The 16,852-nt window shown below is 42.5% G+C and overlaps 4 protein-coding genes across 4 annotated transcripts in view; 2 read left to right on the forward strand and 2 right to left on the reverse strand.

The window, feature by feature from the left end:
- Nucleotides 1-130: 130 nt before the first annotated feature.
- bpifcl (BPI fold containing family C, like) lies at nucleotides 131-5,914 on the forward strand. The gene is made up of 16 exons (XM_086214191.1): nucleotides 131-261; nucleotides 370-492; nucleotides 594-708; nucleotides 917-1,048; nucleotides 2,208-2,363; nucleotides 2,438-2,501; nucleotides 2,625-2,685; nucleotides 2,783-2,874; nucleotides 3,006-3,182; nucleotides 3,288-3,347; nucleotides 4,130-4,297; nucleotides 4,781-4,848; nucleotides 4,925-4,967; nucleotides 5,039-5,102; nucleotides 5,243-5,319; nucleotides 5,421-5,914. Exons 2-16 carry the CDS (start codon nucleotides 393-395, stop codon nucleotides 5,484-5,486), a joined length of 1,443 nt encoding a protein of 480 aa, XP_086070317.1. The 5' UTR covers nucleotides 131-261; nucleotides 370-392; the 3' UTR covers nucleotides 5,487-5,914.
- On the reverse strand, nucleotides 5,795-10,335 carry LOC147256293 (PRELI domain containing protein 3B-like). The gene is made up of 6 exons (XM_086214195.1): nucleotides 9,974-10,335; nucleotides 8,592-8,760; nucleotides 8,407-8,496; nucleotides 7,874-7,944; nucleotides 7,667-7,769; nucleotides 5,795-7,581 (listed from the first exon to the last, which is right to left on the reverse strand). The coding sequence occupies exons 1-6, from the start codon at nucleotides 10,003-10,005 to the stop codon at nucleotides 7,465-7,467; spliced, it is 582 nt and encodes a 193-aa protein (XP_086070321.1). The 5' UTR covers nucleotides 10,006-10,335; the 3' UTR covers nucleotides 5,795-7,464.
- Nucleotides 10,336-10,519: 184 nt separating this feature from the next.
- Nucleotides 10,520-11,907, forward strand: atp5f1e (ATP synthase F1 subunit epsilon). The gene is made up of 3 exons (XM_086214196.1): nucleotides 10,520-10,639; nucleotides 10,997-11,118; nucleotides 11,698-11,907. Coding segments are annotated over exons 1-3 (156 nt in total). The 5' UTR covers nucleotides 10,520-10,607; the 3' UTR covers nucleotides 11,700-11,907.
- A 65-nt stretch (nucleotides 11,908-11,972) lies between these two features.
- The window catches only part of LOC147256295 (piezo-type mechanosensitive ion channel component 2), a 29,134-nt gene continuing 24,254 nt past the window's right edge, over nucleotides 11,973-16,852 (reverse strand). Inside the window, exons 48-56 of the mRNA XM_086215008.1 lie at nucleotides 16,524-16,682; nucleotides 16,275-16,422; nucleotides 15,591-15,779; nucleotides 15,358-15,450; nucleotides 15,007-15,176; nucleotides 14,270-14,386; nucleotides 13,999-14,078; nucleotides 13,634-13,859; nucleotides 11,973-13,495 (exon numbers count right to left, since the gene is read on the reverse strand). Of these exons, the coding sequence (XP_086071134.1) occupies nucleotides 13,240-13,495; nucleotides 13,634-13,859; nucleotides 13,999-14,078; nucleotides 14,270-14,386; nucleotides 15,007-15,176; nucleotides 15,358-15,450; nucleotides 15,591-15,779; nucleotides 16,275-16,422; nucleotides 16,524-16,682 (1,438 nt within the window). The 3' untranslated portion in view covers nucleotides 11,973-13,239. The remainder of the gene's footprint in view (nucleotides 13,496-13,633; nucleotides 13,860-13,998; nucleotides 14,079-14,269; nucleotides 14,387-15,006; nucleotides 15,177-15,357; nucleotides 15,451-15,590; nucleotides 15,780-16,274; nucleotides 16,423-16,523; nucleotides 16,683-16,852) is intronic.

Raw genomic sequence — 16,852 nt, forward strand, 5'->3', positions numbered from 1 at the left:
ACACCCACCCACCCACACACACACACACACACGCAGTCACGCACACACACACAGTCATGTGCGCGCACACACACTCACACACACACACACACACACACACACACAGTCACGCACACACACAGACCTGGCAACTGTCAGACAAAAGAGAGTTTCACTTCTCAGTGATACAGGAAGCCAAATCTTTACAGCGTGGCAGCAGAGAAGAAGAGAGGACGTGGTTGCGAGGACTCGTCACTTACTCTTGGTCCTGCGGCATTTCAGGTAGGATTCATGACGTCATTTAACAGGATTACTGAGAACACATTAAAAAGCTTGATTATTTCTTTTCGTGAAGGGTTTCTGATGCAAAATGTCCCTGTGATTGTACAGACCTCCGCTCTGTGGGCGGCAACATGCTTCTGTCAGCGGTGGTAGGTCTCCTGCTCATCTCTCGCTCCTGTGGAGAAAACCCAGCAGTACAAGTAGTCCTGACCAACAAAGGACTTCAGTATGGTGAGACCAGTTGGTGGTGGGGGTGGGGGCTGCGGGGAGGGCATACTTATCTATGACATTTAAACACACGTCTATATTATAACGTACCGTGTGTGTCCCAGGAAGGCATGTAGGTGCAGGGCTGGTTCAGGAGAGGCTGGACCTCATCACGTTCCCTGAAATCCACGGCAGTGTCCACATCGGCATCTTTGGCAGCGTAGACTACACCCTAACAGGGTAGGAGAGGGTTTCTTCATTATAAAGTTGTCTTTTCAAGCTTGCGTGAGCTCACAAGTCCACATCCCAGGTTCAGATGAACCTTAATGCAGAGTTGGTTCTTTGACTTAAGTTTTCAGGGAGTCGAACAGTAAATAATTGTGTCGTTTCCCTCTAAATCTGACAACCTGGCATTCACCCTGTCTGCTCCTCTCCCTCTGTGTTCTAGCATCACCATAACCAAGTGTGACTTTCCAGAACCGTCTGTTGAGTTCTATGAGGATGTGACAGGACTCAAGATATCCATCTCAGGCCTCAATGTTGCTCTCTCGGGAGAGTGGAGGACACACTATGGGATCATGTGAGTGGAAGGAATTCCAACTTTGCGGCGTATTTATCAGGGTTTTCTATATCAAAGATCATCAAACCAAATTTTGACAGCTAAGAATCTCAGAAATAAAGTTGTCCTAAATTTACAACACCCACTATCCTCTGAGGAGGTTGAAGTGTATAAATGTTGCACACGCGTACATCCGACACAGAGAAATCTCAATTCAATTTGACTATTGGATTATTTGTATCTTTAAAAAAAAACCAATTAAAGCATTTCTAATAATTTTTCAGACTTTTTTCGATGACCGGAAATCATCTTACGACCACATAAATACGTCTGGTGACCTCCGAAAGGTCCCGACGGCCCACGCCTTTTATTTTTTTGCACAGCATACAAATATTGCAAATCTTAAGATTTAATGAGGAACTGATAATTTCATGGAGACAAAAGGGGATTTTTTTTTCTATTTACTCAGAAAAGGAAGTGCGTCTTGAGCGTAAAGGTGAACCGTGATAAGCAGTTCTTCACATCCAGAGAGAACGACATGATGAATATTGAAATCATTTAGCTGGATTAGCGCCAGTAGAATGACTTCCTGTCCTCTCACCCGGTGTTATCAAACCGTTTGCGTCATATGACTGCAGTTACTTCCCCATCTCGCACATGTAACTGCTCTGGGAATGATGAAGGTGACGGTAACAGCCGGCTGAGGAGTTTACGATGAAGGAAAAAAGGCAGATGTTTATGGACGTAAAGAATAAAGTGACTCTTGATATTATGGTTTGGAGGAGTTCAATCAGAGGTCATGTTGCAGAATTATTGAAGTAATGGAATAATAATAAGGGGCAGCACTGTGGTGCAGTGGTGCACTGTTACCTCACAGCAAGAAGGTTCTGGCTCCAGCACAGGATCTTTCAGTGTGGAGTCTGCATGTTCTCCCTGTTCCTGTGTGGGTTCTCTCTGGTACTCCAGCTTCCTCCCACAGTCCAAAGACATCAAGAGGGGACGAGGCTGATTGATGGACTGGTGACCCATCTAGGGTGAACCCCACCTCTCGCCCGAAGGCTGCAGGGATAGGCTCCAGCCCTCCCATGACCCTTAAAATGGCTAAGCAGAAGAAAATGGATGAATGGAATAATAGTAATAATTATTGTTCAGCTGATTTTGTGTGTGTGCGTGCTTTCAGACATGACGGAGGATCATTTGACATGGCTGTGTTTAACTTGGACTGGATCTTAGCGGTGAAGCTGAGGCAGGATGCTGACGGACACCTGAATGTTACCAGTGTCAGCTGCGACGCTCTGATTGGAAATGTCGACATCGAGTTCTATGGTGGTGCCAGGTAGAGAACAGGAGAACACAGAGAGACAGAAAGGCTTCATACTGATGTTAACATGCAACCTTATTTGAACACAGTTGGATCTTCCAGCCTTTTGTGCACCATTTCAAAGGACATATCTTGAAGGGAATAGAGGCCAATGTGAGTGTATCTCTCGGCACTGATCATCAGTAGTAGTTCAGTGTATCCTGTATGCCTGGCTGAAACCAATGCTAACCAATGGAGGACAATTTTTGTTGTTTGCTTTGTCTGTTTCCCTCACAGATCTGCCACAGTGTAGTGGAGTCAATTGTGGACTTGGACCACCACCTACAGGCTATGAATGGTATTGCAGCAGGCGACATTTTCATAAAGAAGCAAATAAGGAAACCATTTTCCTGAAAGTAAGTCATTCTTTACTCTACAGTTGATTTTCTGTTCAGTTTCCTTTCAGTTTAATGAAGACCTCACTCTTGACCTTCCTCTCATTGCTGTGTCTGTCGTCGAGGCTTCAAATTTAAGTCTGGGCCTGAAGGTAAGCGCTCAGACCAACTGAGAATCAGACTTACTGGTCACTAAGGAAACGACAAATAAGGGCTCAAGCAAGAACATCAGACTTATAACGACGCATGAAAATGATTCACATTTGATCATTCTATTCGAAAGGGAGAGTTCTACAGTGTCAAAACCCACATGGAACCGCCCTTCGTGGCTCAGCCGTTCACCATGGATCGGCAACCGGACTACATGCTGTCGGTGGGACTGTCAGAATTCACAGTAAACTCTGCCTCCTACGGGTGCTTCTCAGCTGGACTGCTGCAAGTCCTCATCGACGATAGCATGGTGAGTTCTCCTAGATGGAGAGAAACCTCAGGGGAAACCCCCCCCCCCCCACAAACCACTTGAGTTGTAATCACCCTTTTCTCTTAACAACGGTTGCGTCCTTAGATCCCCCCAAGCTCTCCGCTGCACCTCAACACCAGCTCCATGGGGCCTTTCGTTCCTCAGGTAAGGTCACCGGATGGATGGTTGGATTTCAACACACATCTAAACTGAGACGCCCACACGGACTGGATTAAGATCAAATAAGCAGTTCTGAAAACGAGTTATTTCCTGAAATGCTTATCTCTTGGTCTCCAGCGTCACCATTCAGTTTAAAATACACCACCTCAGTTTTGCAGAAGTTTGGTCTTTCAACTTAACTAATGAGGAGTGATTTTGGAAATATGTATACTTTTGAAAACTTTACAAGGCCGCTAGAAAAAAAATACGTGAATGCAAAAATGCTGTCTTTTTACATTCTTTTAATAATCCCATAAGATATTTTTAAAATGTGGATGATACACTACTTACAGTCATAATATTACCTTTGTCATGGAAAAAAAAATGTAAGGCCATAGACATTTGCTGTGGTTGTTTTTTTCTCCCTTAATAGTTAATAATGTAACTTGTAATACACAGTTAATAACGATCATAAAAGCAAAATAATGAAGCTTCTTCAGTTGACAGTTCATTGTTTTGTCTTGTATTATATATTGTGGATGGTCTTTTCATATACGAGCTGCTCACTTTCTCACTCAAAAGAAAACCAAACCAAACTATGAATAAAAGTCATTATTTTATGGTTATGCATGAATATATAATTGACCAAATGTAAAAGAGGGAACAATAAATTCATGGCTGTAACGGCGTCATATGACCGTGTGTTACAAACCAGTGTTTTTTTTTTTAATTTTATGTAACAGAATTAAACGAAAGAGGTCTTACGCTCCTTTCTGTCTCCTCTGCAGCTTCCTGAGATGTTTCCAGGCCTGCTGATGACTCTGCGGGTTTATGCAAGAGAGTTCCCAGTGTTCTCCTTCCACTCCGGTGCTGTTAAACTGGGTTTCCCGGGAGCTGTCAAGGCCTCCGCCATCCTACCGAACACTACACAGATCCCACTCTTCAAACTCCACGTGGTGAGTTCTTCTGTTCTGTGGTCCTAATAGAAATAACACACAAAGAAGACGTGCAAGGGCTCTAGAAATGACAACGCGACTGGGGGGGTTCAGTGAAAAGACTGTGGAGGTCAAAGGTCGCTGTCACCTCACATGAGCGTGTTATCTCAGGAAGGCCGGGGGGAAATTTCGAAATAAAACATATGGTAAAAATTGACAAAGTCAAAAGGTCGCACATTAGAGGTGTAGCGATGCAGTATTTCTAAGCGTCTTCTTACCAACACTGTATAAAAGTAGCATGTAGCTGCACAGCACCAGAAAACACTAACAAGACACTCTAATGCGTCGTGTGCGTGTCACCTGTTGCACGGGAGGAAAAATAAAAAACTAGTGTTAAAGGATTTAAGAAATCGCTAGTCAAGAAAATCAACAGACAAACTACTTGGCAGGCGCATTCATGATGAACGCAACGGTTGTCTGGATCCTAATCTGAAACTTTTTCAGGACGTGGACTTGAGCGGTAAAGTGTGGACCGCTGACGGGAGAATGAAGGGCTCGGTAGGCCTGAACAAGTAAGAGCGGCTTCATCATCATTCCCAGGTTCAAGAAGCAGAACTCTGAGTAATGACACCATGTTGTTTCTAACAGTTTTACTCTGACCCTGGAATCCAGTGAAATCGGACCCTTTGAGGTAAATCAGGTTCTATGATAGTCGGTGCACAGCAGCGTCTCGGGTGAATAAGCAGGTTTCTCTCTTTGCAGACTGGCCCACTAGAAAAAGTCGCTAAGTTAGCGATGCAAATGATAGTCTTGACAAAAATGAACGGTGAGTTTTCACGTCTCTTTGATTAGAATCTAAGCTGGAGGTTTCAGATCCCTGTTTATTTGGTTTTGTTTTCACCCTCTAACTGGTAATATCAGAGTCACTGAGCTCCACTGACACGCTCCCGCACATTCCCGTTTCAGAGGAACTGGGTAAAGGTTTCCTTTTACCACGAACGAAAACCTCAAAACTGGTCAACTCTGTTCTCAGTATGGAAGAGGTAAGTTATCGCTCTTATGTCATGTTAAATATAGGGACATTTTTCATTGTGTGTATGTTGTATTTGAGATGATTATTGACTGTTTTTTTGTCCTCCAACAGGGATTTATATCCATTTCATCAGATGTTGAAGTGTTGTTAAGAGAAAAAGACTGGCAATGGGAGTGAACATGGTGGTTCAACGACAGCAGATGTGCACGTTTGTTGAAGTTCTGCTCTGAAACTACGAGTATTTGTTGATGACCAACCCAAAAGTGGAAGCAGCAACGTGTGAGACCAGGAGCAGATGCTTCCTTGCAAAAGATCATCCAGCCTTTTTACACGTACATTAAGGATTATATTTTACATATTGATTGCTTTTGTCAAAATCGGTTTCAAATATTTAATACTGAAGTTGAGTGTCCTGACACCCCTGCCCCCCCCCGCTGAGAACAACCAGTGGATGTACAGAGACAGACACTTCACCGCTACGCTCATGAAACAACGATCTCTTTATTTTTGAAACATTTCAGTGTGCACTCTTTAAATTCTGTTACATGTTAACATTCTTGGAATGTAACACCGGCAAAATAAATATAATCCTATATACAGCCACTGTTCTTAAAATGTTCCCCATAGAAAAACATCACACTTCATCAAAGGAGACGTGTGTGTTAGTTGTGTGTGTGTATATGAGCAACGGGTCAATGCAGCGGAGCATGAACCAGACAACAGGCGGATTTGTGATCAAGGTTTCTGAAAGAGGTTCGGCAGAGCTGGAGGCAGGTTTGAAGAAGGCTGTGGAAGATAAGTGCAGAGCTGCTAAGCGGCGTCTAACAAGATGGCAGCTTCTGGTGCCGTCGCAGAGCTCGTTGCAGTGAGATGGCATGAGCGGTGACGTCCTTTCAACTACATTTTCAGAGCGGAAGAGAGAATATGAGGTCATAAAGCATTGAAAGGGGGAGGTGAACCAAGGTTGACTGTGTAGCACCTGAGAGTCCTCAAGGGATCAGCAACGGTGACGTGTAAAACTATTGATGCAACAGTCTGAAAAACAATCACACAGCCTTAATCAATACTCACGAACACAGCTACAGATAACACCATCCAAAGACAGCCCCAGTAGGTCTGCTGACGATAACGTGTAGGCCACAGTGCTTTGGGGTTTCACATTAGTAGTCACGTCCGTCGGCTTTCGAACATGAACTTAAAGTTCTCTTCTCAATGATGCAGAACGAATCATAGTAGAATTTCTCCAGCAACGCTACTGACGGACGTTCACGACACACAAAGACGACGCGTTGTTCAAAATCCTTCCTGCTTTGCTGAAAATAAGAACATTCGATTTTGTATTCACATTCTGGTTCTGTAAAAGTGTCAAAGATAAGAGAGATATTTGGAAAGTAAAGGCCGTCTGGGAGACACTTATTATTTCTCCTGACTTAATATAACTGGTCAAACCAGACCTGGGCAAGTACCGTCTGTGTTCCAGTGCCATGTAAGACACCCCACGCACAAACCCAGAGACGAGAACTTCCTGTGAGCTGCACCAGGATTTACCGCAAACGAATAAAACAAACAAACCCTCCAGCTCGCAAAATCCACCGGAGGAGAAGCAGAGATCTCACAGGCTGGGAGAGAGAAACCGTCTGCTGCCTCGCCCTCTGATTTCGGTCATTTCTGGAGTGCTTATCAAGGTCAGCCCATGGAGAAACAATGAGTGAAAAGTGACTTTGTTTCAGGTGTTAACAGTGCTCAAGTTGTTCGCAAGGATTTGGGAAACAAGTTGACGTTTGAGAGACTTAGGAGGGGGAGGAAAGAAAAGGGCGTTAATGAGATGATGTGGAGGCACAGTGTGAATTTAAAAAAAAAAGAGCTTAAACATCACAAGACTACATCCCGCGAGCTTCCAGTTGGGTCCAATACAAACTTTTTGTTTGACATCTTTCATCAGCTCACCTGTCACTGCCTGTGGAGGTCAGTATCAATCTCTTAATGACCTGCAGAGGCAGGACGAGCACACAAACAAACAAGGGTAGGACCAAAGGATGGGGCTGTGGTTGTTAGGCTGTGCTGGAAGATGAGGTGAATTCCCCTGCAAAGGGGAGGTAAAAGTCTGAGGTCCATCGATTCATGATGGTAGAAGAAGCCGCGTCAGAAGCTGGAATCATTTGTCTGTAACAGCTGCTGCCATGGGAACACGCATGGTACCACGAGCGGTCGCCGCCAACTCCTCGATTTCGGTGTTTAGTCGTCTGATGACCCACTCCATCGCCTCCCGACCCTGACACACATGAGGGAAACGTGTTCACCACAACAAGCAGCTACAGGCGCAATGAAGGGGGTGATGTACAGGGAGTCAGCCTCACCTTGTTGGCGTTGACGGAGATGGTCTTGGCCATGAGACCCTCGAGGTAGCTGCTCAAACTGATACCTTTCACGCTGATCAGAGCCTCCTGGGTGAGCACGGTCCTGATAGCATACACATGATTAATACAAGAGAGCCAGCAGCGGTGCTTTTCCAGCTATAAAAAGGTCTATCGGGGGCATTTATAGAAGCACTTCAAGTCATTTACTTTTCCGGGTCCTGCGGGTGAGGCTTGTACGTCAACTTCTCGTCCACGGACACCAGGTTAGTGAAGGAGATCTGGATGGACAAAGCAGAGCTGATGTTACAGAGAATTTAACTCTCATCAACAGGCTCTCACAGTGTCACGTCAACAACGCCTACATTCTAACTGCCGCGCAAAAAGAATCCGCACTAGAAGTCACACACACACACACACACACTGAAACACGAGCACGTACAAATATCGAATCTATTTAACACCATAGATGCCAAGAGTTCTCAGCTGCACGTGTTCGACAGACAACACTGGCTCACAAGTATGACAAATACGTGATTAGATTTAGCAAATACCTAAAAAAAAGCAGCTACATCTCATTTAACTTATGTGAATGCTTAGAAGAAATGACACCATCAGAGAAGGTTGACGAAAGGGAAAACAAATAACCAGATGCTAATTCACATTCATTTGTATGCTCGCTTAATGAAAGACAGAAACACCTTTGACATAAATTGGAACAGTGAATGAGCAACGCTACTCACATTTGTAGATTTGAGCTCAAAGATTTTTTCTCTAGGGTCAACTATTGAATGTTCTTGGACGTAAGTGCATGTTCTTGTTACTCCAATGATCTGCAGGAAAAGGAGAAAACATTGTAAATGTGAAAAAATAAAATCAAAATCAAGACTTCCTGGAGCTCAGTCATTTCTGTCATCACCCGACTTACAGATTTGGCCATGGACGGAAGACCCCACTCCGTGCTGAGCAGTCTTTTGCTGTGTAACCGTCCCTCTTTGTCTACACTTCTGTCCAGAACATCCACGCCAAACACACTGGGATTCATGGGGTTGGGGTACTTTTGCATGGCTGCCTTAGTCACCGTCTCCCACGGATGGCTGTTGAAAGCAACACAGATTGAGCTCGTCAAGCAATATGATTTATATTAGTACCCTCATCAAGATTTATTTCAACCAGTGTGTAGTAACCCATCCCTTAGCTATGACAAAAAAGTAACATTAAAGAAATACGGCAAACAAAGAAACCAAATGCACTGGTATATGTGATGAAAAATTGGAAATAAAGCGGTAATTTGAATGTACTTAATTTTTACCACTCTAGGGAGAGAGCGGTTGGGTGAAATTAAACACTACTTTTCTTAAAACACTGAAAAATGCTTTCATATTTCCTCACACAAAGATACACAATATGCCATGACATGTCATTTTCTAATGTAGGAGGAAAAAACTCATTGGTATGTTGATGAGCATTATAAAGTGGAGTACAGTCAAACCAAGCCTGCTGTTTGACAGACTAATAAAAAAAAAGAGTTCAAGAGAAAAGAAACGTCATTTGCTAACTCACAAGCAAGTCTGTCCCTACTGAAATCAGACAGACAGATATATAAGATAGACAGATAGCTAGATAAGAAATGGGTACAGCCCACCCATATTAGCAGGAGCACTCAAAACGACAGCTATTTTCCAGATTATTCGGGAATTAAAAAAAAAATTACTATCACCCAGACAAAGGTTAAAAAATTTAATATGAACAGCTCGCTGCGCCTCCTCCATCGCAGGGCGTCCCGCCGGACAGCCCGTTATGCAACACGGTTGCTGGTGGTTCATTGTACCAGCTTCAGAAACAAACAGCCTCCACATTTATTTGCTTAAATCTTACGACATGCGTAAAATACAAGTATACAATGAGCTATTCAACTACTCGGCTGTAAGCCCCATAGACGACGTTAGCCGTCTATTGCTGGCGGTACAAAGAGAAACCGTAGAGCGCTAGCTAGCTAGCTAGCTACAGAAGTTTACACCTAGTATGTCATACAGGCAGCCTCGACTACAAGGCCTGTAAAAACCTTACAGAAAGTAAATATGTGAGTTACGTCAACAACAACTGGACATGACAGCCTTAATAGGTAGAGTTAATACGAGCGGCAAAAAGATTAAGCTAGTGGTTAAACAAAGTTACCTAACTTAGCTAAGGAGGCCAACGCCAGTCTGAGAGCTGAGGAAGGAGTTAAAACCTGCTTGTTGGCATTTAATTGTGTTACTGAACGGACATCCAGGTGTAAACCATCACAACAGACACACAACCACTCACTTGAAAATGTGCTCCGATGCCCAGATCTTCATTTTAAGAGGTTTGTGTTTTAGGGCGAGGGAGCCGGCGACTAATGACAGCGTGACCGCCGTGAGGGAGGAAGGCGGGGGTGAAGGAGAAAACCTCTAATGCAACTGCAGTAACCAGACTCCCCCAGGTGGCAGAATCAGATACTACACTGTCGGTAGTCCCGCGATACCGTCCGTCAGCGATTTCACACGATATTTCATAACTTTATAATCAACTACATTATTAGCGGTAAGTATCCATTCTGAACTGTGCTGACCAATTATATATAATCCGAAAACACGACAGTACATCTATATTTTGTTTATATTTTGCATTATTTTGTCTCTGTAGATTAAGATAGATTTTTAGAGATCATCTGCTAGAGTATTATTTATTTGTTTTTGTCATTTTGTACACCTAATGCCTATCTGAAAAAAAATGCTGAAAATGCCTTCCAATGCTATGAGACGCTAGGGGGACGCAGCCCAGGGGCGGGACAAAAACCGCCACAGCTGTAAAACATTGCTCTGATTGGCTCTTATCGCTCTGGAAAAAGAATAGCGTACCTCCAATGACGTCATGACGCACGGATACGACCTGTCCTTGAAGCCACAACATCGTCAAGATGGTTGCTTACTGGAGACAGGCAGGCCTCAGGTAAAATATATAAAGAAAAATGTAAATGTTTCCTTTCTGTACATCGTGAGTTTAAGTAGAATTATGTAATATTTCTAAAGAACTTAAAAGGAACAGTTGCTCATTTCATTAAATTGTTTACAAAGCTAATCTATATGACGTTAGCGATTATGCTAACTTCACAGGCAGCTAGCCTTTGAATCTTGCGTTTATTCTGTGGCACTCGAGTGTTAGCCCATAAAGTCATGATATGTTTGTGCAACAAATACATCAGTTATTGCATAAAAAGCCGTTCTGACTGAGATTTCCTGTCAGGTTTTTTTTTTTTAATGATTGCTTGACCTTTAGCATGCGGCTAACAAGCGTTCTCTACTGCAGTTACATCCGCTTCTCTGCTATCTGCGCCGGTGTGGTGCGGGCTGCGATGAAGCCGGCGGTGAAAACCGAGGCATTGAAGGCAGCAGAAGCCAACGTTAAAGTTCTAAAACCCAAAACAGCATGTGAGTTGGTCAAGTACGATTACCATGTACACAGCAAGTTGCAACTCTGGGTAGAAATGAACTCAATGAAATTTAAGCAAAGGAAAGTCTGCAAATTACAAGGAGATGCTCACAAACAATTCATTATGATTCATTCAATCTCAAAGGAGAATTGGTTGTCAGAGTTTTGAAAATGCATTACAATAATATTGTGGGAGGCCTAACAATAGAAATATAAAAGTTTAAACAATTAACATTAATCGTGATGTACTGTTTTTCTGTAAGGTAAAAATACTCAAACAGTTAAAGTGTCAGTTTTATTAAAGTGCAGAATGCCATGTTTGCACATATTTAAAATTGGTTATTCCGTCATAAAATGCCTTTCAAATTGCTTGACAAAGGTGTGTGTGATGAGTAACATGGAGACAAGTGTTTGATTGCACCAGTATTGTGATGTGACATAATAACAGGTTTCCTGTTTAGATTCATCCTAAAATTACAAGTAGTATTTGAAATACTTCTGTATTTATTTATTCTGTATAATAAAAAACTTTGATTACTTTAAATAATGTTTACCCTCTGCTTTGTTTTTCTCTCCAGGATCTGATACTCTTATTGTAGAGCATTTTTTCCTGTAGTGGCAACGTCCTGCAACTCTCCAGTCCTGCACACCATGGATTGTTTAAACCTGGAGCACAGATGGATCACAGCTGGATGATGTGTTCAGGGGACTGGGGACCTGAATGAATTTCTGTCTTTCCCTGTTATTTGTAATGAAAGTTGAATTAAAGGTGGATAATGGTAATTTAATTGGCCTCTTGATTTGAATATATTATAACGGAAGAAGAATCAGACCATGAGACATTTGTTTCTAACAATTTTTATTTGGTATAAATGAATCAGTACATTCTACGTAAGCTTTTTCAGAAACCTGTTATTTCCAGAGGTATGATTGCGTTCATCCATGAGTACATCGAGGTTTGTGGACAGGGTATTTTTAACTCCAAAGTCAAATTTAGACACTATGCCTGTACAAACCTGAATCCAAAATCGTGTAGAAATGCATGCATTGCCCATGAAGGTGAAACTTAGACAAACTTTATATTCATCAGACATAATTCACCTGCAGTTGAGTGTAATTGCTGCCTTTTCCTGGTAAACAGGGTTTGTACAAAGCTGGAAATATTTAAATGTCATGTTTTGAAGATTGCATGAAACTATAGCTACATTATTTCCCTAACAACTCTGTTTTTGCCATGGTGCCTGAGCTCAGGGCAAGTAGATCCAATTAGGTGCAAGTTGTCAGCTGTGAAAGCCCCCAGATGACCTGCTAGGCTCCTGTAGCCTGTATATGGCGTTGGCTGCTGGAGGGAAGACGGTGACAGGCTAAAGGTATTTTTTTTCTAAGTTGATTGCAATTTGAGGGGCCACAGATTGTACGATGTTGCAAAACCTGTGCCTTTGGTCTCCCTGCATTATGTAATATTGAGTTTGCTGGGCTTGATAACTCATGCTAGCTTGTCATGGGCTACTAGGGGCTAGCTCCTAAGACACAATAAATACAGTGATGAGTGTGAAAGATGTCACAGTAGAACCTAAACATGCCTTATTCCTCTAACTTTCCCTGTGTTGTCACAATCAATTACTTCCCCCCGGCTCATGTCACATAAGCGGTGGTCTTGGCCAGTTCTGAAAGGAAGAGATCAGAAAACACCAACTGTCCTGCGTATCATCACTTTTATCAGAAGAGGCTGCTGCTACTCCACAAAACTGCACGTTGCTTTAAATATATTAATCTTTTAGGGGATATTTGTACTATCAGACAATTGAATACTAGCACTATCAGTACTGTGATGTACTTTCAGGTAAGCAGTGACTCACTGATCACTGTGAGAGGAATGTCCTGTTCTATGCATGGAAGTCTTAAGGTTTGGGTCAACAGCGGGGATGGAGAGGGAGTGAATTACAACTCGATCGAGATGCCACATTTGACACAAATCCTAATTAACTTCAGATAAAAAGTAAGTGACTAAAAAGTATCTTTTTGCTAAAAGACATCCGTTTTGAGTGATGGGAGTCTCATAGGTGGGATGTAGAACATCAACTCTAAGTTCCTCCAGTGGTTTACAGGTCCTATGTTCCCTAGCTGTCTTTCTTCTCTCTGGTCATCTTGATCATGGTTTCTGGGGATCTATAGAGGAAGATGAGTTTCTCAAACAGTGTCTCCTCCAGCTCCATCTCCCCAGTCTCCCGCACTACAAAAATGTCTGTGCAGAGCTTCAAGACACGGTCCACACATGGCAGCTCTTCAAACATGATGGACCTGGAGATCCCGTTGAAGAATTCCCTGACAAACTTTCCGATGACCAGCACGACTGACATGTACAGACCCACGATGCTGAGGACAAGACAGAGAGAGAACCATCAATGTACTGGTTTCTGTTCCTGCTGAGTGACACATAAAGAATATTAGAATGAATCTTGTTCGAAGGAAAACTGCTTCTTCATGGGAGTTCAAAGACCCCTTTTTACCTACCCGTGTCCAGCCAGAAATCCCAGACTGGAGGGGCTGACTTTATCACTGACCACCACAATCTCTATGCTCTGGCACTTGAGACTGGAGAAGACCCGAACTGGCAAGCATTCCTCCACCACCCACCACTGGTCTGCCTCTCTCTCTGATGTCCCGTTGACCTTCTGAAGTCTGATTGACAAGGGCCTGAAGAAAGCCAGCGTGTGCAGGTCTGGGCGGTCTGAATGATCTGAGAGACATGGCAGGGATTAAATAAACAACACCAGCGGGACAGAATGTTTCAAAGGTAAAAACCACACTCAAGTTAAATGGATAGTGTATAATGTACATGAGAATGAATTGCAGTACGGTAACTAACAGTAACTGACCCACTTTCATCCTGGTTGCCATTTTGGACTCTGGTCCTTTGGGACCCCTGATGAACTTTGGCAGCAGAGAATCAATGATCCTACAGAACAAGAATAACAATAGTGTAGCACGTCATATCAATTATTACTAGAAAAAGCATTCAGAAAACCTACACAGGAATGCTGCTAAGAAAGAGTATTTTTGGTTTAAATACTGTCACTTATTTAAGTCTTTATGGTATGAGTTCTTCTTGTTTACGACCTTTACCAGCTGTTTTTCACCACCACTCACACAGGTTTGCTGCTGTTGCCTTTGAGCATATGAACTATCCCTTCCTTCAAGGTCTTGTCCTCAAACTTCACAGTGTGTTCTCCCGTCGTCTCAACGTTCATCGAAATGGAGGCATCCCTGAGGAGGAGGAGGAGGAGAGGGAGGGAGAACATTTATTAGGTGTGTCTTACATTTGTTAAGGACTCCTATACATGCTGATTTTTAAAAAATGCAAACAACAGGACAATTGAGAAATGTAAAAAATAGTTTTAAATAATAAATATTATATGCATTTCAGTTGGAGTTATAATGTAAATGGGAACCTAATGAAAATACACAAAATATACTATAACATGAATCCTCAGGAAGTGAATATATGATGATGACTGTTAGGACTTTAGAATGAGGATAAATGAATGACAGTTAGTTAATGCTTAGTTACATATAAAAGTAGAGAATAAACATTATTTGAGTATAATTATTGATTTAGTCATGCTCCTTGTGACCCATATTATAAAGAGGGTAACATGTTCCGCCCTAAGCCCATAACCTCCCCCAAACTCTCCATCATCGTCTTCAACCTGTAAAGTTAACAGGAAAACCATTAGTAAAGGTTTACTAGACATATTAGTTAGCCATTAACTAAACGTTAACTATCTACTGTATGTGCCCATAATGTAAAGTGTGAATTATTATACAGCATTAGTTGGACATATGTAATATAATAATATACGCATCACGCACACACACACACGCACCTGAGCAGTGTCCAACGTAGAGTCATGTGTATGTGTGAGGAGTTGCTGAGTTCCTGTATCATGGCCGCTCGACTGGCTGGGCTGATGCTCCACAGCAGACTGGCATCGCTCTTGATCTTAGCAACCACAATGTCTTTGGCTTCGTAGTTCATGATGAACTGCATAGCAGACTGGGAGAGAGAATAAAGCACGGGCCAAATCACTTTGCTATGTCGCAACATACCCCTGACATCCACTTTGACAAAGTTTACGTTGTGGTTTTCCTCCATGACTAAACAGCACAGCTGTATTGTGTTAAGCCTGTCGATGTGCCTGAATCAAAGTGATGGGTGCTTGATGTGAGGTTCTCACTGGATAGGTCGCATAGATTTTGGTGAGTTGGTTGAATCGGCCCTCTGAGTAGGGGACCAAGTTCTGCTCCTGAGCACTCATGGTGAACAGAGGCTGTGAAAGCACAAGCACTGCAGAGTAAGTAGTGAACTTAAGAAGTAACTTCAGTCTGAAGAATCATCAACAAGAAAGAATCCTTCAAGAAGCCAGCGAGCAACACGCAAACACTAAAACACCATCATATCTTTCCTGACCTCATATCCCGCAATGCTGAGCTGGACGGAGACGTCGACCGGCTGATTGGTCACTCCGGCTGCCGACTGGACCAGTGACATGAAGAGGAGCGGGAACCAGATGATGCTGATGAGGGCGAAGATGATCAGTCCTCCCATCCCATATTTCACTACCTTCTTCTTCTTCTGCCCGGGAAGGTGGGGGTATTTCTGGAAGAATTGCAGCAGTGTAATTATTGTGTGGATGTATAACAGTTGACACAAATAACTGAGAGAATGTTCTGCCATGGTAGACTTGGCGCTACCATAATAGAATAATGAACTGGAAGGCTTATGGTTTGTTTTAAGTTCACGCCAAAATGTTTGTGTATTGTTGAGCATGCACGGATAGAAAAACACATGGATTTCATCATCTGATGCACCTGAAACTTAACTTAAAGTACCCTTTTTTGGGGCAATTTCAGTCAGCATTTGCTTCAAGCTAACAATACAAAGCCCCGAGGCAATGAAAAGAATCCTCTATGATGTCAAGGCACCTATTTGTGAGAGCTTCAAAGACAAAATACAAGTAAACTTAACTGAAAGTATCACTTAAAAAGCAGTAAACCAATAAATATTACGTATCTCAGTTTCAGCGTATGTGTATTCTAGTAATAGCAGTCTGTAAAACTGATGAGTGAGATGATGAAAAAAAGTCACAATCACTTTCTCTGATTCCCTCCAACACTTGAGGATGAATATGTTAGCGTAGATGTCTTCAACACAAATCCAGTTGGACAGAGAGAGAGTGGTGTCTGTCCAAACCCAGTCCATCACTGCCCTCAACTCCGTCAGGAAGGGAACGAGCCGGAACCTGAACGATGAAAAATGAGATGAGAGAAGTGGAGGGGGAAAAAAAAAAAACACTTTTGGAGAAATACATGCATTCCAAAGCTGAAAACCATTTTGTTGTACCCTTGGAATAGGAAGAGATTGAGGTAGTTGTAGTTCTTGGTGAGGAAATTTCCCAGAATGCGGTTTGGGTAGCCGCATTTGATCTGGTACGCAGACAGACCAAAGTAGATGCACTTGACAAAGTACCAAAGCTGAGCAACAAAGTTTCTGTTGAACCTCCTGTGGAGCAGTAAAAGACATTCAGAAAAGGAATTCTGATTATGCAGCCAAATACAATCCAAGTGTGTGGAAATATTTAAAAAATAATTTATTCTTTATTTCTGTTCTCACTGGAAATAATTTTCTCTGTAGTCTTTACTATCACATTTGTTTTTATACATTGTGTTTTG

The sequence above is a fragment of the Aulostomus chinensis genome, chromosome 9, assembly GCF_037954235.1.
Source record: "Aulostomus chinensis isolate RoL2024-O1b breed Wild chromosome 9, RoL_Achi_v1.0, whole genome shotgun sequence".
NCBI lineage: Eukaryota > Metazoa > Chordata > Actinopteri > Syngnathiformes > Aulostomidae > Aulostomus > Aulostomus chinensis.

Excerpts from the sequence above, each read along its gene's own strand:
- bpifcl (XM_086214191.1), top strand. The coding sequence starts at position 393 with ATGCTTCTGTCAGCGGTGGTAGGTCTCCTGCTCATCTCTCGCTCCTGT. Across the intron at positions 2,364-2,437 it reads GAGTTCTATGGTGGTGCCAG|TTGGATCTTCCAGCCTTTTG; the intron begins GTAGAGAACAGG and ends ATTTGAACACAG. Across the intron at positions 5,103-5,242 it reads AGTCTTGACAAAAATGAACG|AGGAACTGGGTAAAGGTTTC; the intron begins GTGAGTTTTCAC and ends TTCCCGTTTCAG.
- LOC147256293 (XM_086214195.1), bottom strand. The coding sequence starts at position 10,005 with ATGAAGATCTGGGCATCGGAGCACATTTTCAA. Across the intron at positions 7,770-7,873 it reads CACCCGCAGGACCCGGAAAA|GACCGTGCTCACCCAGGAGG; the intron begins GTAAATGACTTG and ends GTATGCTATCAG. Across the intron at positions 7,582-7,666 it reads TCTCCGTCAACGCCAACAAG|GGTCGGGAGGCGATGGAGTG; the intron begins GTGAGGCTGACT and ends CATGTGTGTCAG.
- atp5f1e (XM_086214196.1), top strand. The coding sequence starts at position 10,608 with ATGGTTGCTTACTGGAGACAGGCAGGCCTCAG. Across the intron at positions 10,640-10,996 it reads TGGAGACAGGCAGGCCTCAG|TTACATCCGCTTCTCTGCTA; the intron begins GTAAAATATATA and ends TCTCTACTGCAG.